The following is a 17,696-nucleotide window of genomic DNA, read 5'->3' on the forward strand; positions in this document are numbered from 1 at the left end:
CCCCACTTCCCATAAAATCTCTGCTGCTGAGTGTCATGAAAACCCCTGGCTTCTTTATTCTTTCTGATCTCTTAAACTCGTATTTTTTCTATCCTTATCTTTCATATTATAGTACTTCTAAATCTTCTATTATCTATTCTATTGTAGATTATTCTATAATCTCCATAGATTTATCCCCATCTCATCTCATGTTTCTTCCTAAAGCTCCTTTCCTGATGAAATGTATTGTTTTATTAAACAAATGTATTGTTTAACAAATGTATTTCTCTCAAAGAACCTTATTTGGTTTGATCAATCTATTTGATTCATTTGTTAGGAGGGTTTGTTGGGGGAAAAAATTGGATGCCATATTCCCTACTCCTCACACACTGAAATTACCTATACCAATATCTCTCTTATGTTCCAAAATAGGGAAGACTTTGAAGGTGGATTCAAGAGCCACTGTTAGGTGAAGCAACAATGCAGAATGACTGAGTTAGTATCATGCGCCATGGGTTGGTGGGGTGGAATCGCCAACCAAAGGCGAGGGGATATGAAGACATTTTGGAATTTAGTTATTTAAACACAATAAATCTCTTGCACAGCTTTTAATGTTGCTTCTGGATTTTTCCTACTTCAAAGGAAGATAAAGTTCAGCAACATAGAGAGATGCACAGTTGTTATAATTTGAACAAAAACCAAAACACTCGATATCGAGATAGGCTTGTTCTAAAAAGGAATTGAAGACCAGAAACTAGATAAGAAAGCAAATGGTAAAAAGTAGAGCAAAGATGCATTACTCAATTCTTGAAAAGATAAAGCATCTGAGATTGCATTCTTATTTTGTTCACAGGGAGAGAAAATATTTAACTCTTTCAAGTCTAGATGCAATCAAGATCTTCTTCTTCTTCTCCTCCTCCTCCTCTTCCTCCTCCTTCTTCCTTTTTTCTCCTTCCCCTTCCCCTTCTCCTTCCTTCTCCTTCTCTTTCTCCTTCTCCTTCTTCTATCATTTGGGAGATGTATAAACATTTCCATATAATTTCCAAAGCCAGTCTGGTCTGGTGCTGAAGGCACCAGGCAAGAAACTGTGAGGCTGTGGGTTCAAGTCCCACCTTAGGCTGGTGACTTTGGGAGAGTGTAAAAATTTATTATTATTTGGGAGAGTGTAAGAATTTATATTGCAAAAAGGGTTTAGTCCATTTCCCCCAAATCTTGCCATCACCCATTCAAGATTCTATTTTCTAATGAAAAGTTGGAAAAGTGAAATTTATTTACAGAATGAAATAATAAATAGTCCCGTAGCATATCAGGTTTTGTCAAATCTGCTTAATAAATTAATTAGTTTAATTAAGATCAAACTGATCAAAATCAAGCAGCAGTGATGATTTTTTAAAAAGAGAATAGCAACTCATAAAAGTCATAAGAACCTGGTTATTAAAAACTCCAGAAAATTAATTCATATTCTAATATGGTCTTCAGATGACCACAACAATAGATGGCAAAATTGACCAAGAAAGAATTTAGCGCTATGGAATTTCTTAGCCCTGGAAACAGACATGGAAAGAATGTCCAAAAGTATAATTAAGAAGATTGTACCTGTCCTGATGTAACAATTTTTCTTTGGCTGAAGAATCCTTCTCTGTGTCCACCTCTGAGATTTTACACCATTTATAGCCACTCAATGACACTGGTGGGTGTGCCTTCTAAGTGAATGGGAAATGGTCCCATAAACGGTTTGGTTTTAAGCTTTTTCTTCTTTAAGGAATGATTTAGACAATGCAAAACATTTGTTTTGCAAGAATTTCCTCATCTGAAAGCATTAAAGAATGCTTAGTTGTATTTCCCCCTTATCATTTTGGATAAGAATTCTCGTTAGAACACTTCTCGTTTCAGGTTTGTTTGTGTGTGTGTGCAAGTGTTTAAACTATGTGGACTCCTAGTTGCAGAGGAACAGGTCTTACAATGGTCAGATTTCACACATTGTGTGCTCTCTGACATAGACAGCTAAGTCTGTTTTATATCTCTCTGTGCATGACAAAAGTCTTTTGAGAGAGAAAATGGGCCAGCCACCTTTCTTGGAGACCATCTCTGCTCATAATCTCACCTGGTTGGTAGCAAGTTTGCTTTAAGCTTATTGTATGCAAATAATTAGCTCATTTGTTTATTTTATTTTATTTTTATTTTATTTATTTTGTCACACAGTATATATATAAGCATAAGCATGAAATAACTATACAATATATAAGCATATATATAAGCATAAGTATATAATAATTATATTAATTGGATATAATGAAAGGAAACAATAGGACAGGAACGGTAGGTACGCTTGTGCTCTTATGCACGCCCCTTTGGGAGCGGGAGAGACAAACTATAAAATTGAAGGATTTCTCCATTTTCTTGTTCTCCGAGAAAGAAAAATATCAGTCAGGCCCTTTAATGTGACAAGGGTATTCAAGGGAATAATATACCTTACTGTCTTGTTCACAATATTTCCTTCCTACTAAGTGCCAATTAATTGTGAGAAAAAAAGCCTTTATGCAGCCTTCTGTTCCTTACATGTTTTCTACCTGAATCTAAAAGAAGATCTAAGGCTAGATCCCAGACCCTGAAGCTACCTTCAAGTGACATTATTGAAACTTGGCAATAAAATGCTATTTTTATTTCAGTTTTTATTTTTGTTTCTGTTCTTATTGAATCAAAACTAAATGCATCCAGGATGCGTTAGACAAGAAATCAACTTTAGCTTCACCTCTTCCATCAGCACTGCCATGTTACATGTTCCATGCTCCTTGGAGGCCAGAAATAAAACAACACTAAGAGGGCAATCCTGACTTTACTCATAATTAGATATTTCATTTTTAATCAAATCATTACTATTGCTTACTTTATCATTCTACTACATAGCTCGCGACATAGCCCTGCACTACTGCCTTTCTCTTTGTTAATTTTTCTTCAAAAATTTACTTTGGAGTGGAAGCAACTTTTTCAAAATGAAATAAAAGGATCTCAGGACCCTTTAGCTTGCCAAGACCAACTTGCATGTTTGGCTGAATTGAGGTACTTAAGAACCAACCAGGGAACGCTGCAGATTCAAAGCAGCAAGTTGATAAACTGCCTTTAGTGATAACATAGAAAGAAAAATTCTTGAATTCCTTAGTGTCTCTGTATAAATCCATGATGTCCTTTTCCTGAAACAAATACCAAACTTAGTTAGGAGAGCTGGAGGATTAGCTACTTCTGTTTTAATCCATACATTAATTGTTAAAAAATATTGAAATACAAAGAAATTTGTAAAGCAGGGTAAAACAAGCAAACAAAAGAAAGCTACATTTCAGTTTTAAAACAGCATTGTAAAAAAGAACAAATACATTTTTAGTGATATATCCCACCTGTTCTTGTTGTTGTTGTTATTATTATTATTATGGTTGATTGCACGGTCAGCCAGATGTTTAGACTGGATTTATCATTTTGTCCACCTATTGAGTCTTTTTTAAGGACATGGGATAGGCAGATGTTGTTCTTTATTGGTGTCAAAGGTATCATCGCAGGATGTAAGTTGTTTGAAGTAAAACCTCTATTTGCAATTGACTGATGGTGATTTTGTCAATTCCGATGGTGTTCAGACTAATGCTCTAGTTGTTTTGGAATTGCACCCAAGGAACCTATTACAATTGGTACTGCCTTTGCTTTATTTTTCCACAGTCAGTCTACTTCTATTTGCACATCTTTGCTTGTTTGTTTGTTTAATTTATATGCCACCCAGCTCATCAATAAGGCAATGAATACAATTCCATTTGTATTACAACTGCTGGGCACAGTTTACATATTTGAACTTGGTATCAAACATTAGTAATTCTTGTTAGTTTCTATTTGAGTCCTAATTCCAGATATCTAATTCTTCCTTACTGTATGATATAGTATATTTAAGGGAGTCATTCTTACTTCAATTTCAGTTCAAGTTAAAATTCTATTCTGAAAATTTCCCATTGTTGATTATTTTCCAAATGTAGTCTCCCAAGTAGGATTATCCATTACCGTTTACACAGTTTACAAGCTATACTGTATTTATTTCTACATTATTTCTTCCCAATAGTAAGAAGAAATTCATTTCTAATCATCTTGCCAAGGTAAACTAGCAATAGCAGAAACCGAACAAAATAGAAACACTTCATTAAAAAAATACCTTCACCACAAACCATTTTTTCATCAGACATCTAAGGCTACAATTTCATTTTACTGTGATAAGTATATTACCATAAACAAGCAGGGGGAGCATTGATTTACCAATGACATTGTCTGTGTTTTCTCTGTAAAATCAATCAAAAATAAACAAATGCTAATGATAGAAGGCCATGACCTCCAACTTGGTTCGCATGGCTTTCTCTGGGATGGGAAAAATAAATCACTTATCTACTTTCAAAGACACATGTTAAGAGATGCCTTATTGAAAGTTTGGGAAAACATTAAAAAGAATCATTATACAAAGGTCCAAATTTCATTTTCTACAATGGAAGCAATGATTCATCCAAGTACCACAGACCTAAACAAAATGGTGAGATATGTAGAATTCTTTTTCTATTTTGGTTTCTTGATTTTGGGGTTCTTTCTGTAATTTAGATTCTAGTTTTACCAATTTTCCCTGGCGTTCCATAAGATTTCTTTTTAATTCTGTTTTTCCTTCTTGTATATGCTATCGATAGACTTCTTACATAGGTTTTCATTGTATCCCATAAATTTTGGATGGGATTTTGGTTTGTTCATTCCAATTTTCTTTTAGAAAAGGGCCTAGTTCTTTTTCTATATGTTGAATATAATTCTTTTCTTTCACTATCCTTTGGTTCATGGCTCATCTTCCTTTTCCCCTAACTTCTCCTTTCCATATAATTTTTAATGGGTTGTGGTCTGGCCAGGTGTTAGTTTCTATTTCTATTTCTGCAATGTCTTTTCCTGTTTCTGGGTCTATCCATGCCATATCTTTCCTGGACCACCGTTTTTGGGGGTTAGAGAAGGAAGTATATTGCTTTTGGGGGGGATTAATTTCTCTCCATGTATCTTGTAAATTAAATTCCTGGGCCAATTCAAAAAACATAGTTGGTAATATTTTCTTTTTGTGATTTTTCTTTTTTCTGGTTTTATAATCTTTTTTGGGATCTGCCACCGCATTGAAGTCACCTAATATGCACAGATTATTCACCTCTAATTCTACTGTTTATGTAATTTATTATAGTACTCTCTATGATTTGTATTAGGTGCATAAATCACTACAATTAATATTCTTTTTTGTTTTATTGAAACTTCAATCATTAATGTCCTTCCCTCATTATCTGCATAAATTTTTGGGGGGTTTAACCTTTCCTTTGTATAAACTGCTATCCCTCTTGTCTTAGATTCTGCCAATGCTACAAATAATATGCACTTCTTGTAAGCATACAATTTCCATATTCAATTTTTGAAGTTTCATAATTATTTGTCTTTGTTTTATCAGTGCATTCAATCCATTTATGTTAATTGATATTAAGTTCACCTCTTATTCCATTTAATTTACTTATTTGTCCTTCTTGTTTCTTTTTTTAGTTTTAATTCCCTTTGCTATCTTGTTCTTACCCCTTCTCTGTCCTGACTTTCCATATCTAACCGCTCCCTTGATTCTCGGACCAATTCATTGCTCAAAAAACTCCTGGGCCTTTTCTACTGTATCCACTTTTACTTTTTTATCTTCCCAGGTTATCAGCATACCTTCTGGTATTAACCAGCAGAACATTCTATGTTTAATCAGTTTGGAAGAGAGATATTGATAATTCTTACGTTGATCTCGTATTCTTTTCGGTAATTATTTAAATGTTATAATTTTTTTTTCTTTATAAGTTAATTGGTCTTCTCTTGTCTTTCTGTAAATTTCATCACATACTGATTTCTTTGTGAACCTAACATAAATTTCACGTGGTAGTCTGTGCCGTCTTGCATAATTTGTATATACTCGATATACTTCGTCAATACTATTCCATAATTCCTGTTTATCTATATGCAGCAGCTCCGCTAGCAATTCTGTCATGAGTTTGTGGAGATCCTCCTCTTTATTCACTACTATATTTTGGAATCTTAAATAGTGGGAGGATTTCTCTAACTCAAGATGTATTACTGTCTCTTCCAGCTCCTTATTCGCTGCTCTCCATCTCTCCTCCATGGCTACCAATTTCTTTTCGGTTCTTGCCTCTACTACTTTTATTTTTTGTTCATTATTTGCTGTTGATTCCTGAATCTTTTCTATTCTGTTATCTAATTTCTTTATATCTCCCTTAACCTCACACATTTCCCCTTTCATTTTTTCATGATTATTATTAATAGATTCCTGCATTTCATCATAACCTCTTGAATCATGTTCAGTGAGGTTTGCATATTTTGTACAGTTGATGTTGATCCTAATTTTTCAGTAGTTGGCATATCTGTTATTAATTTCTGACCTGCAGGTGAGGCCATCATGGAAGTTGTCTTTTTTACTGTTTTTGTGACAGCAGTTGTTTTTGACATTTTGATTTTTTGAAGTAGACTATTCCACAGCACCATATATATCTGATTTACTACTCCAGTCTATGTCTATATCTTTTTCTATCTCTAATCTTTATTTCTAAACTTATAATACAAATACTATTACAACATAAATATATACAATATAGTTTATCACTTTAATCCAACTACTTATATCAATTTTCTATATCCAACTTATTATATAAATCACTGTTCTTTATTTATTATTTATAATCAATATTTACTTAATCAGTAATCTCAGTCCACAATTATTTTCAAATCTATAATAATAAGAGAAAAAGAGATGTGTTTCCTATTGTTAGTATATTTTTAAATTATTTAACAGTATCTAAGGAAAAAGAATAAGATAGACCAATAAGTAATAAAAAAGGGGAAAACAAATTAAAAGGGTAACAAAATGTATAAATATGTTTAGTATCATTCAAAAAAAAAATTTCTCCTCCTTCTCGGCCTTGAATTACAGAGTAAACATGCACAGTTGCACACACCTCACAACGCACATACCTCATGGTGTGCATGTTTGCTCACACACGTTAAGGCCAAGAAGGAGGAGAAGATTTGGCCAAACTTTGGAAGAACTTTGCCCAAGACTTCTTGTGTATTCAGGGGCTAGCCTACATTTCTCCCAAAGATGAGTTTGGCGGTGATCTAAGGAAATGTCTTCCAGCTCTTCAAGATCGACTTTAAGAGCGCCAAGAAGCTGAGAACAAAAGTAGCAGCCGTGGGGGCGACATGGGTGTGTGTGTGTGTCCCACCGTGGTCCCCTGCCAGAGGACATCCAGGGCTTCGCCACCTCCTCTTTTCCTCAGAGGTGCGGTATCTGCCTCCAAGTCCTTATGGAGGGACACACACAAGCCTCTGTCGCCCCCTCTGCCAGCTGCCTTTAATCTGCAGTTTACTCGTGAGCACCATGCTCACGAGTAAACTGCAGATTAGAGGCAGCCAGCAGACCACTGGCTTACTCGCTCTGCTGCTCACCGCCTGCACCTCGCAGGCAGCGAAAGAAACCACCGCCTCCTGCCTCTGCATATCAAGGAGGCCGAGCGCTGCTGGAAGAGCATGGACCTCTTGATGCAAGAAGCAGCTGCCAGCAATGCCCTCTGGTGAAGATGTGAGTGGGGAGGCTCAATCTCCCTTAGGACCTCAGTTTACTCATGAGTATCACTGGCCTTTCTCCCTGCCTCTCCCGGCCAATGTTGCTCACGAATAAATTGCAGCTAGGATCTTCCACGTGCTTCCCTGGCAGGCCAGGTCAGCTTGGGGAAACATACAGGAAGAGCTCCCATGCTGTGATCTCCCTCATGCTCCCCTCCCTCCCAGCGCACATTGGTCCACCCACCACTGTTATCACCCCTCTTCCAGCTCTCCCTCCCCTGCCCACCTGCCAACTTGTGCCCTTCGGCCTTACCTTTACCAGCAGCGGTGAGCAGATGTACATGGCTAGATTCTGCAAGTAGTGGCAGGGTAGGGCGGGTGAGCATCGGGCGGGCAGGGTGACCGAGCAGGGACCAGGGACCAGTTCGGGGGCATGGCCAGCCACAATTCGGTACTGGTTCAGTGAACCACGCCAAATTTTCACTAATGTTTCACCCAAACTGGTGCAAACCGGCTGATTACCACCTCTGGATATAGCTAATCCCCTAATATATGCTTTAGTGGTATCCCTACTGTGGTAGTTTTTAATGCAGTATATAGGTAAATGTAAAGGTTCCCCTCACATATATGTGCTAGTCATTCCCGACTCTAGGGGGCGGTGCTCATCTCCGTTTCAAAGCCGAAGAGCCAGCACTGTCCGAAGACATCTCCGTTGTCATGTGGCCGGCATGACTAAACACCAAAGGCACAAAGAATGCTGTTACCTTCCCACCAAGGTGGTCCCTATTTTTCTATTTGCATTTTTTACATGCTTTAGAACTGCTAGGTTGGCAGAAGCTGGGACAAGTAATGGGAGCTCACCCCGTTACGAGACACTAGGGATTCGAACTACTGAACTGCCAACCTTTCAATCGACAAGCTCAGTGTCTTACCCGCTGAGCCACCACATCCCTAAAATGCAGTGTATAGGTAATGTTAATTATAATAAAAGAGAATAAGTATGCATTTCTTCAGGAATTAAAATATGAAACTCACCAATATCACTAGCTGAGGCTCATCATTAGTTGACTTCAGACAGCTCAAGACCTTGGTTTTACCAGTGAGTCCCATAAAGATGGGTCGGTTTCTAAAATCTAAGTTGTCATTGGGGACCACAGCCATCAACTGCTCTGCAGAACAATAACAATAAAGATGAGTCAACAAAAATAGAGAAAAGCATCTTTATTTAGAAGTGGAGTTTTGAATGAGAAGCTGTTGGAGGAAAAATGTCAATAAAACTTTTTTAAGCTATCAAATAAACCATAAAGCAAATATTAGTTTTGAGGTATTCATTAGGTCCTGAGTTATTCTATGCCCACACTGATAAATTTTCAGATCATACTAATACTACAATACTAATAATACATAAATGCTGTAACAAAATACCTGTACAATTAGCACAGGAGCCCCACAAGGCTGTGTGCTCTCTCCACTTCTCTTCTCTCTATATATACCAATGACTGCATCTCAAATGATCCATCTGTTAAACTACTGAAATTTGCAGATGACACAACAGTGATCAGTCTCATTCAAGACAATGATGAATCTGCATACAGGCGGGAGATTGAACAACTAACTTCATGGTGCGACCAGAACAATCTGGAACTGAACACACTCAAAACTTTAGAAATGGTGTTGGATTTTAGGAGAAACCCTCCCATACTTCCACCTCTTACAATACTAGACAACACGGTATCAACAGTAGAAACCTTCACACTTCTGGGTTCTACCATATCTCACAACCTAAAATGGACACCCAGCATCAAAAACGTCATCAAAAAACCACAAGAAAGAATGTTCTTTCTACGCCAACTCAAAAAGCTCAAACTGTCCAAGGAGCTGCTGATATAGTTCTACAGAGGAATTATTGAGTCTGTCATCTGCACCTCTATAACTGTCTGGTTTGGTTCTGCAACCCAACAAGACAGACACAGATTTCAGAGGATAATTAAAACTGCAGAAAAAACAATTACTACCAACCTGCCTTCCATTGAGGACCTGTATACTCCACGAGTCAAAAAGAAGGCTGTGAAAATATTTACAGACCCCCTTGCAGCCTGGACATAAACTGTTTCAACTCCTACCCTCAAAATGACACTATAGAGCGCTGCACACCAGAACAACTAGACACAAGAACAGTTTTTTCCTGAACGCCATCACTCTGCTAAACAAATAATTCCCTCAACCCTGTCCAACTAGTTACTAAGTCTGCATTACTATTAATCTTCTCATCATTCCTATCACCCATCTCCTCCCACTTATGACTGTATGACTGTAACCTTGTTGCTGGTATCCTTAAGATTTATATTGATTGTTTCCCTATGACTATCATTAAGTGTTTTACCTTATGATTCTTGACAAATGTATCTTTTCTTTTATGTAATTCGAGAGCGTATGCACCAAGACAAATTCCTTGTGTGTCCAGCCACACTTGGCCAATAAAGAATTCTATTCTATTCTATTCTGTTCTGTTCTGTTCTGTTCTGTTCTGTTCTGTTCTGTTCTGCTCTGCTCTGCTCTACTCTACTCTACTCTACTCTACTCTACTCTACTCTATTTATTGATCATAAGAAGCATTGATTCTTCTGCACTGGGGATCTTTCTCTTTGAATCATCCATCTGGACTATATAATTCCTTTCCCACAAGAGATGTGGGTTTCTGGAGACGTGGCCAGCATCACGAGGAGACGGTCACAAACCCCAGGAGCTCCGGGGGGAGCGCCAATATCCCCATTGTTACGGGGATCCACAATGGACCATAGCTGTCCTGCAGGGACAGCGAAGAAAGAAGGAACCACCGGGGCAAACAGGGAAGTTGCAAATTCCCTGCAGCACTGGCCTTTTAGCCTTCGACCCAGCGATGAGGACATGCAGCCATTACAAGCTGCCAAAGTCGGGATGGCCACATAAGACTGTGCTGGAGTGTTGAAGTAGTGAACTGGACAAAATATTGAATCCAGGTGAGTGAACACCAACTCACGGAGGACTATTTTAAAATTGACATTTGCCAAAAAAAATTTAAAACTCTGCAATAGCAGGTAAATTGATCAGGACTGTTAATATAATAGAACAAAAGAAACAGAAGCAGTATCCAAAGACCTGACAGAAACTTGATCTTTGAAATTGAAGTACAGATCCCTCAAACAAAAGGGAAAAAACCGGAACCCTTAATTAAAGTCGAGAATTTGGATAAATTTGGAAGCTTTTAAAATTGATTAAAGATTACAAAAAGGGAAAAGGGAAAAATCGAGAATTTAAAACTGTAATTTGGTGGAATATGTCCGATTTTCTTTTTCCTCTATGGACTGGAACTAAATAAATTTTAAACTTAAATCTATTGGACTTTAAATGGGACTCATTGGAAAAAACAAAAAATAAAATAAAATAAAACAAGGTGTGGCTCTAAGTAAAAGAAACAAAATGGATACTTTTGCTAATTGTGGATTAGAATTGTGGATTGCAAAGTGACACCTAAAGGTGGAAGAGGAAACTACAAGAACTGGCCGTTGTTGAAAATCTTTTTATGGCAGAGATAAGACTGATGAGAACCGAAAGGGAGGACTTTGTTAATAAGCTGTTCGACCTTGACAAGAATAAGAGCTACAACTTCAAAGAATGAAACAGAGAACAACCAAAATGAAGAGAAACACACACAAAAATTTTAAGCAAGAAATAAAAGAAACAACTACAAGATTAGATGGAAAAGAAGATTCAGAAAAAAACAAGAGCTGCTCCAGAATTGACAGCGAATAAAGAATTTATGATGTTAAAATATAAATTCAATGAATTATAGAAGGACTAAGAGAGAGAAATAAAAAATGGGAGAAGAGGGGAAAAGGAGAATCAATAGAAATATAGAATAAACAAAAAAAGCATGGAATTTTAAGGGAAAATAAAAATGGAATTGAAATAGATTAAGATGGAAATATTAATGAGATGAGAATATATAAGCATGAGACTTCTTGAAATAAGGGAAATGCTTGCCTTTTTTTACTTTTTTTACAAGATTAAGAATTACAACTTTAAAATCTTCAATGATACATAAAGAGTTGATTCATACTGATGTTATGGAGATTGGTAGGACTGATAGAAATATAGGATAAGCAAAGAAAGCAAGGAATCTTAAGAAAAAATAAAAGGGGAATTAATAAAGAGCCTCTGGTGGCTCAGCAGACTAAGTCTGTCTGTTATTAACACAGCTGCTTGCAATTACTGCAAGTTCAAGTCCCACCAGGCCCAAGGTTGACTCAGTCTTCCATCCTTTATAAGGTAGGTAAAATGAGGACCCAGATTGTTGGGGGCAATAAAGTTGACTTTGTATATAATATACAAATGGATGAAGACTATTGCTTAACACAGTGTAAGCCACCCTGAGTCTTCGGAGAAGGGCGGGATATAAATTCAAAATAAAATTAAAAAAATATAGATTAAGAGTGAAATATTAAAGAGATGAGAGTATATAAAGATGAGATTTTCTGAAATAATGAATGTTAGCTTGTTTTCTACTTTTTTCCTACAAGATTAAGAATAATAACCTTAAAAAATGTCTATTGAAATGTAAAGAGATGATTGATGTTGATGCTATTGAGATTGAAAAGAAAGAAATTTGTAAATGGGAATATAGGGTTTTAACATAAATGGGAAGAGATAAAAGAGGGGGATTTTAGAAAAGGGATAGATTTGATTAAAGATTTAAATTCGGGATGGAGAGTTAGACTAGAATTTTTTTTAAGAGCAATGCAAATAGGGAAATTAAAAAGAGGGGAAGGGAAATATATTGATAAAATATATAAGAGGGTGGGGGGAAACTGAATTCGATGTGATTATACACCTGGCTGATATTTTGTTCAAAAAAAGATATTTTGTATGTGGTTTGTTTTAAAATTTAAAAAAAATTCCAAAAAAAAAGAGAGATGTGGGTCTCAGATTATAGTGACCAGAAGATAAAGATAAAGTAATGTTTCAACCCACCAATCATTTGATGTAATTGCTATTTCCTTAAATAGTCAATCAAGAGGTTCTGGGAATTTTCATGTGTTGTTTTTTTTTTTTTCCTTTTTTTTTTTTTTTTTTGCACAATGATATTTCCAGCAAGACTATTTGGATTAGATTTTAAAATATCATCTAGTCTCCAATATTGGAATATTTGTCCATATTTTAATTGTGAGATTGCTCCCTATAGTTTTGGACTCAGAATTTCTTGCAATATATACCAGAAATATTATTTTAGACTTTGATTAGTTAGTTCACTGTTTCCATAACAAGTCTTCCATAAAACCAGGGAGATAAATATTAAGTTTTTTATGTTATCCCCTGGGGTTGGAAAAAGTCACTGGAAAACAATTTCAAATATCACCCTTCTTGTCCACTGTTGTATTAGCCTTTAGTCTTTAGCAATAGTGATATAGGAGATGACCAGGCTGAGCCCAAAGGAGGGAATCATATGCATTATAAGTCTTAAGTTCCTGCATACCCAAAAGAGATCTAAGTCCAGCCCACCTTCAATGCTTTCTTATTCTCGCTTATTTCCCTTGACCATTAGTAGATCAGATTCTTATAGAGAGCTTAAGCTTGCAATAAAACTTTGTACTCATTTGAACTGTCTAAGTCTCCTGATTTCCTTGGCACTTGACAAGCAATAGCATTTAGGTTTATATACCCACCCACAGTGCTTTACAGCATTCACTGGATGGTTTACAAGGTAGAAGCATTATCTGCATATTGCTCCCAATGCTCTGAGTCCTCATTTTACCAACCTTGGAAGAATGGAAGACTGAGTCAGTCCTGAGCCCCATCAGGATCAAACTCCAGGCTGTGGGCAGTTTGCCTGCAATACTGCACTTTAACCACTTGCCACTAGGGCTCTTCTCAAGCTTATCAAAATTTCAAGTTGACTTACAATTATTTGGCTTATCATGCCAACACCATACCCACATTTCCATTTACCTCCTTTTTTTCCTTGATTGGGGAATGCATGCACCCAAGTAATTTCTAAAGCCGATGCAACTTTGTGTGGAAATGTTAGGAGAGAAATAAACAGAAGCATCGAGATGACAGATCTGGGCAAATCTCCCTCAGAGACAAGAATATGGTGCAGAAGCAACTGAAAGTTTCACCAGCTCCATGGTTCTCCATAACAAGAGGAAGTCATAAACCCTTGGTTATGCAACTCCAAAATTTACATAACTATGGAGGTTCTCAATCATCTAGGTCAGCAGTTCTCAACCTGTGGGTCGCGACCCCATTGGGGGTCGAATGACGATTTGCCAGGGGTCGCCTAAGACCATCGGAAATATGGGAAGTACACTTGCGAGTCGAAGAATCGCGCTCCGATGGTTGACTCCACAAGCCAGCTGCAGGCTCTTCAAATCGCTAGCCGAATTCGGCTTCAGGAGCGATGAATTAAAAAAGAGAGAAAACTTTGCTCTGATGTCTCCCTCTCAAGCCAGCTGCAATCACTCCCAATCGCTAGCCTAATCTGGCTTCAGGAGCAATAAACCTAATAGGGGAGGAGTCTCCGCTTTAATGCCTCCGTCCTCAAGGCAATCGCAAGCAGTTCAGATCGCTAGCCAATACGGCTTCAGGCGCGATAAATTAAAAAAAACCAGTTTGCCACTTTTTTTCCCCTTCTGCGGCTGCTGAGGCGCGCTGAGATCGCTGCCTAAAAAAAAATAATTTTATGGTTGGGGTCGCCACATCGTGGGGAATTGTATTCTATTCTATTCTATTCTTCTATTCTATTCTATCAAAGGGGTTGCAGCACTATAAAGGTTGAGAACCACTGATCTAGTTCATGATGGTCCCAAAAGTGCTTTTCCAAAAAAGCTGGACTGGACCTTCTTGGTTGTTACTGTGTTGTTTTTTTAAAACTGAACTGAAGAAGCTTCTTGGGTGAGAAGCAAAAATGTTTTTCAAAGAAAAAAAAACTAAGGAAGTCTAGTTGGAAAAAGGCACCTTTGGAACATCCAGAATTTATTATTGTGATCAGAGTTGGCCCATTATCTTCTTGCAAACAGCATAAAGAAAAGTCTGAGGATTACTAAAGTACTAATGTTGCTTCTTAATACCTGGTGTCCTAGAATCCAGTGGGGCTGCTATCAGGTCGTTGTTCTCATAGAAGAAATATTTATGTTCGATATCCCACATTCTGAAATTCCATGGGTCTTTCACAGTTTCTTTATCTGGAAGACATGGCTATGAGTGAACAGAGATATTTAACAGGATGAAAATACATAAGATATTAGCATTGAAAGCAGGTGTCAGTAGAAGAAAATGCAGGTAGTCCTTGACATAACAACAGTTCATTTGGTGGGGGGCATGGCCAGCACCACAGTTACCCAGCGTGAAACTTCAGGTGTTGTGTCTCGTCCAATCTCACCTCAGCCGGGGTCTTCTTATCTGCTTCCGAACACAGAGGAATGTTCTAGTATGCCTCCCGGCCCCAGCCCTGGCTCCATGCCCAGACAGGCTGAAGAGGAAGAAATACCTCCAGCCCCCAGCTCTGGCTCCATGCCCAGGCAAATGGAGCAACTAGACCCCTCCCCCTCCTCCACAGCATGTGAGCCTGAGGAAGGTCAATTACCAACAGCTGCCGACTGGAGTGACCCTCGCTTCAGAAGAATTGATAGGCAGAGGCAACAGAAGGAAGGGAGGGGCAGGCCTGGATAAGTGCTGAGTCATGGAGCCACACCCCATGGCCTATATAAAGGATCTGCTTTCTGGCATTCTCTGAGTCAGGCAAAGTCTAAACATATCTTGCTGAAGTCACTTTCTGGTCTCCTGCCTGCCCTGAGGACTTTGCTAGGACTTTGGCAGAGCTGCAGAGGCACACCTGATTCGGATTTCCCTGACCCGGCCGTCAGCGGAGGAGTGGGACACGACATCAGGGCTCCGAAGATAGCACTGATATCACAGTCGTTTGCTGGTCCTTTGGGGTCATAGTTGTCTTGTAGGAACCGTGAAGAACGGAGGCACTGCCTGGTATGAACAGGGAAATCACAAACTACCTGAAGTACTGGCAAATAGCCTCCGACTCAGTGGCTGGAAAGACAACCAAGGAGCTGTCATACCAACCTGACAACCAAGGAGCTTTTGCCGATTCTCATTTTTTCTATGCGTTACTCTGCACATGAACTTTTGTGCCTGCGAGGTGCCCCCGCCTCGCAGGAATGGCCCGCTTCGTTACCAAGGGCCGGCCTCAATGACGGGTCTTGGGACCCACAGAGGTGGCATGCGTCGAGAAAGAGCCTTTGGGGATTTTTAGAGAGGGAATTTTTAAGGGGAGGGAGGGTTAGGGCAGGTGCTGGGGGGAACCCGTCGGGGGGGGCAGTTCCTGCATGTGCTCGCGGCAGTTATTTAATAGGTTCGAAGGTTATGGGGGGGATTGCGTTCCTTTTAGTGAGGGTGGTCCTATCTGTACGGTAAGTGGGAGGGGCAGATATGGCAGAAGTGAGGGCTAGCATCGTTCTCTGGGGGCGCGTGCTCGATGTTTGAAGGTGATCATGCGCCCCGATCCCTCAGACTTTTCCCGTTCCCCGGATGGTCAAGACCCTCAGAGCCTGGGCCTCCGGTTGATGCTGTGCAACTCACGGTCCATGGCCAATAAGGCCCCCCTAATTTGTGAACTTATTCAGGGGGGTGCCGCGGACCTTATGGGCATTACGGAAACCTGGTTGGGCACAGAGGGGGGCACGCCCCTTGTTGAAATGTGCCCACCGGGTTTCCGAGCATTTCATCGACCGAGGGCCCAAGGTAGGGGTGGGGGGGTGGCGGTTGTTATTAAAGAAAGTCTAGAGCAGAGGGAGACCACTGTGCCTCAGATTGCCGGCTGTGAATCCTTCTTTGTGAGATGGGGTCATAGGTGTCAGATGGGCTTGCTGATCACGTACCTGGCTCCTTGCTGCGTGACAGCAGCCCTGCCCGAGCTCCTGGAGGTGCTTGCTGGAGTGGCAGTTGAGACCCCCAGACTTATGGTCATGGGGGACTTTAACTTGCCATCGGCCGGCATGTCATCGACAGTAGCTCGGGAGTTCATGGCTTCCATGACGGCCTTGGATCTGACTCAAGTAGTTGATGGCCCTACTCACATTGGGGGAGGCATGCTGGATCTGATTTTTAACTCTGGACAGTGGTTGAAGGATCTGGACTTGAGAGATTTAGTCACTGAATCTTTGTCATGGTCAGATCACTCTCTCCTTCGTCTAGACTTTCGGACCGCCGCTCAACACCGCAGGGAGACGGAACCAATACGATGGTTCCGTCCCAGGTGCCTGATGGACCCAGAGAGGTTCCAGATGGAGCTTGGGCCGTTTCTTGAGGGTCTGGCTCACAGCTCGGCTGAAGAACTAGTCGTGGCTTGGGAACTTGCCGCGGCTGAGGCTCTAGATCGTGTCGTGCCTTTACGGCCTCTGACCCGGTGCAGGTCTCAACCAGCCCCTTGGTTCTCCGAGGGGCTGAGGGAGATGAAACGCCGGAGAAGACGCCTAGAGAGTTCCTGGAGGTCCAGTCGTTCCGAGGCTGATCGGACACTAGTTAGGTCATATAATAGGACCTACCTAGTGGCACTGAGGGAAGCGAGACTTTGCTACGTCTCCTCCCTCATTGCATCAGCAGATAACCGCCCGGCCGCCCTGTTTTGGGTGACTCGCTCTCTCCTTCAACAGTGGGAGCGGGATGACCCATTGCAGGGATGTGCCGAGGAGTTTAGTGGTTATCTATATGATAAAATCGTTCAGCTTCGGGAGGGCTTGGATCAAAATTGGGTGGATCCAGGTGAGAGATCAGAGAGCTGTCTTGTTGAGACTGTTTGGGATGAGTTTGACCCTGTGGCTCCCGAGGACATGGACAGGTTATTGGGGAGGTTGAATGCCACCACATGTTTACTGTGTCAGGCCTCAACCTGCCGCTCCCCCACCACCCTTGATAATCCAAGGTGAAACCCACTATGAAATCAAGAAAATCCTTGACTCTAGACTATACAGAGGTCAATTACAATATTTAGTCCACTGGAAGGGATATCCATTATCTGAATCTAC

At 39.7% G+C, this 17,696-nt stretch overlaps 1 protein-coding gene across 5 annotated transcripts in view; it reads right to left on the bottom strand.

Moving 5' to 3' along the window:
• Nucleotides 1-2,169: 2,169 nt before the first annotated feature.
• The window catches only part of LOC131203687 (interleukin-36 alpha-like), a 57,436-nt gene continuing 41,909 nt past the window's right edge, over nt 2,170-17,696 (bottom strand). For all 5 annotated transcript variants that reach the window (XM_058194147.1, XM_058194148.1, XM_058194146.1 and 2 more), the window contains 3 exons: nt 14,730-14,843; nt 8,659-8,792; nt 2,170-3,170 (listed from right to left, as the gene is read on the bottom strand). In XM_058194147.1, coding sequence (XP_058050130.1) covers nt 2,943-3,170; nt 8,659-8,792; nt 14,730-14,843 — 476 coding nt within the window. In that variant the 3' untranslated portion in view covers nt 2,170-2,942. The remainder of the gene's footprint in view (nt 3,171-8,658; nt 8,793-14,729; nt 14,844-17,696) is intronic.

The sequence above is a fragment of the Ahaetulla prasina genome, chromosome 9 (assembly GCF_028640845.1).
Source record: "Ahaetulla prasina isolate Xishuangbanna chromosome 9, ASM2864084v1, whole genome shotgun sequence".
NCBI lineage: Eukaryota > Metazoa > Chordata > Lepidosauria > Squamata > Colubridae > Ahaetulla > Ahaetulla prasina.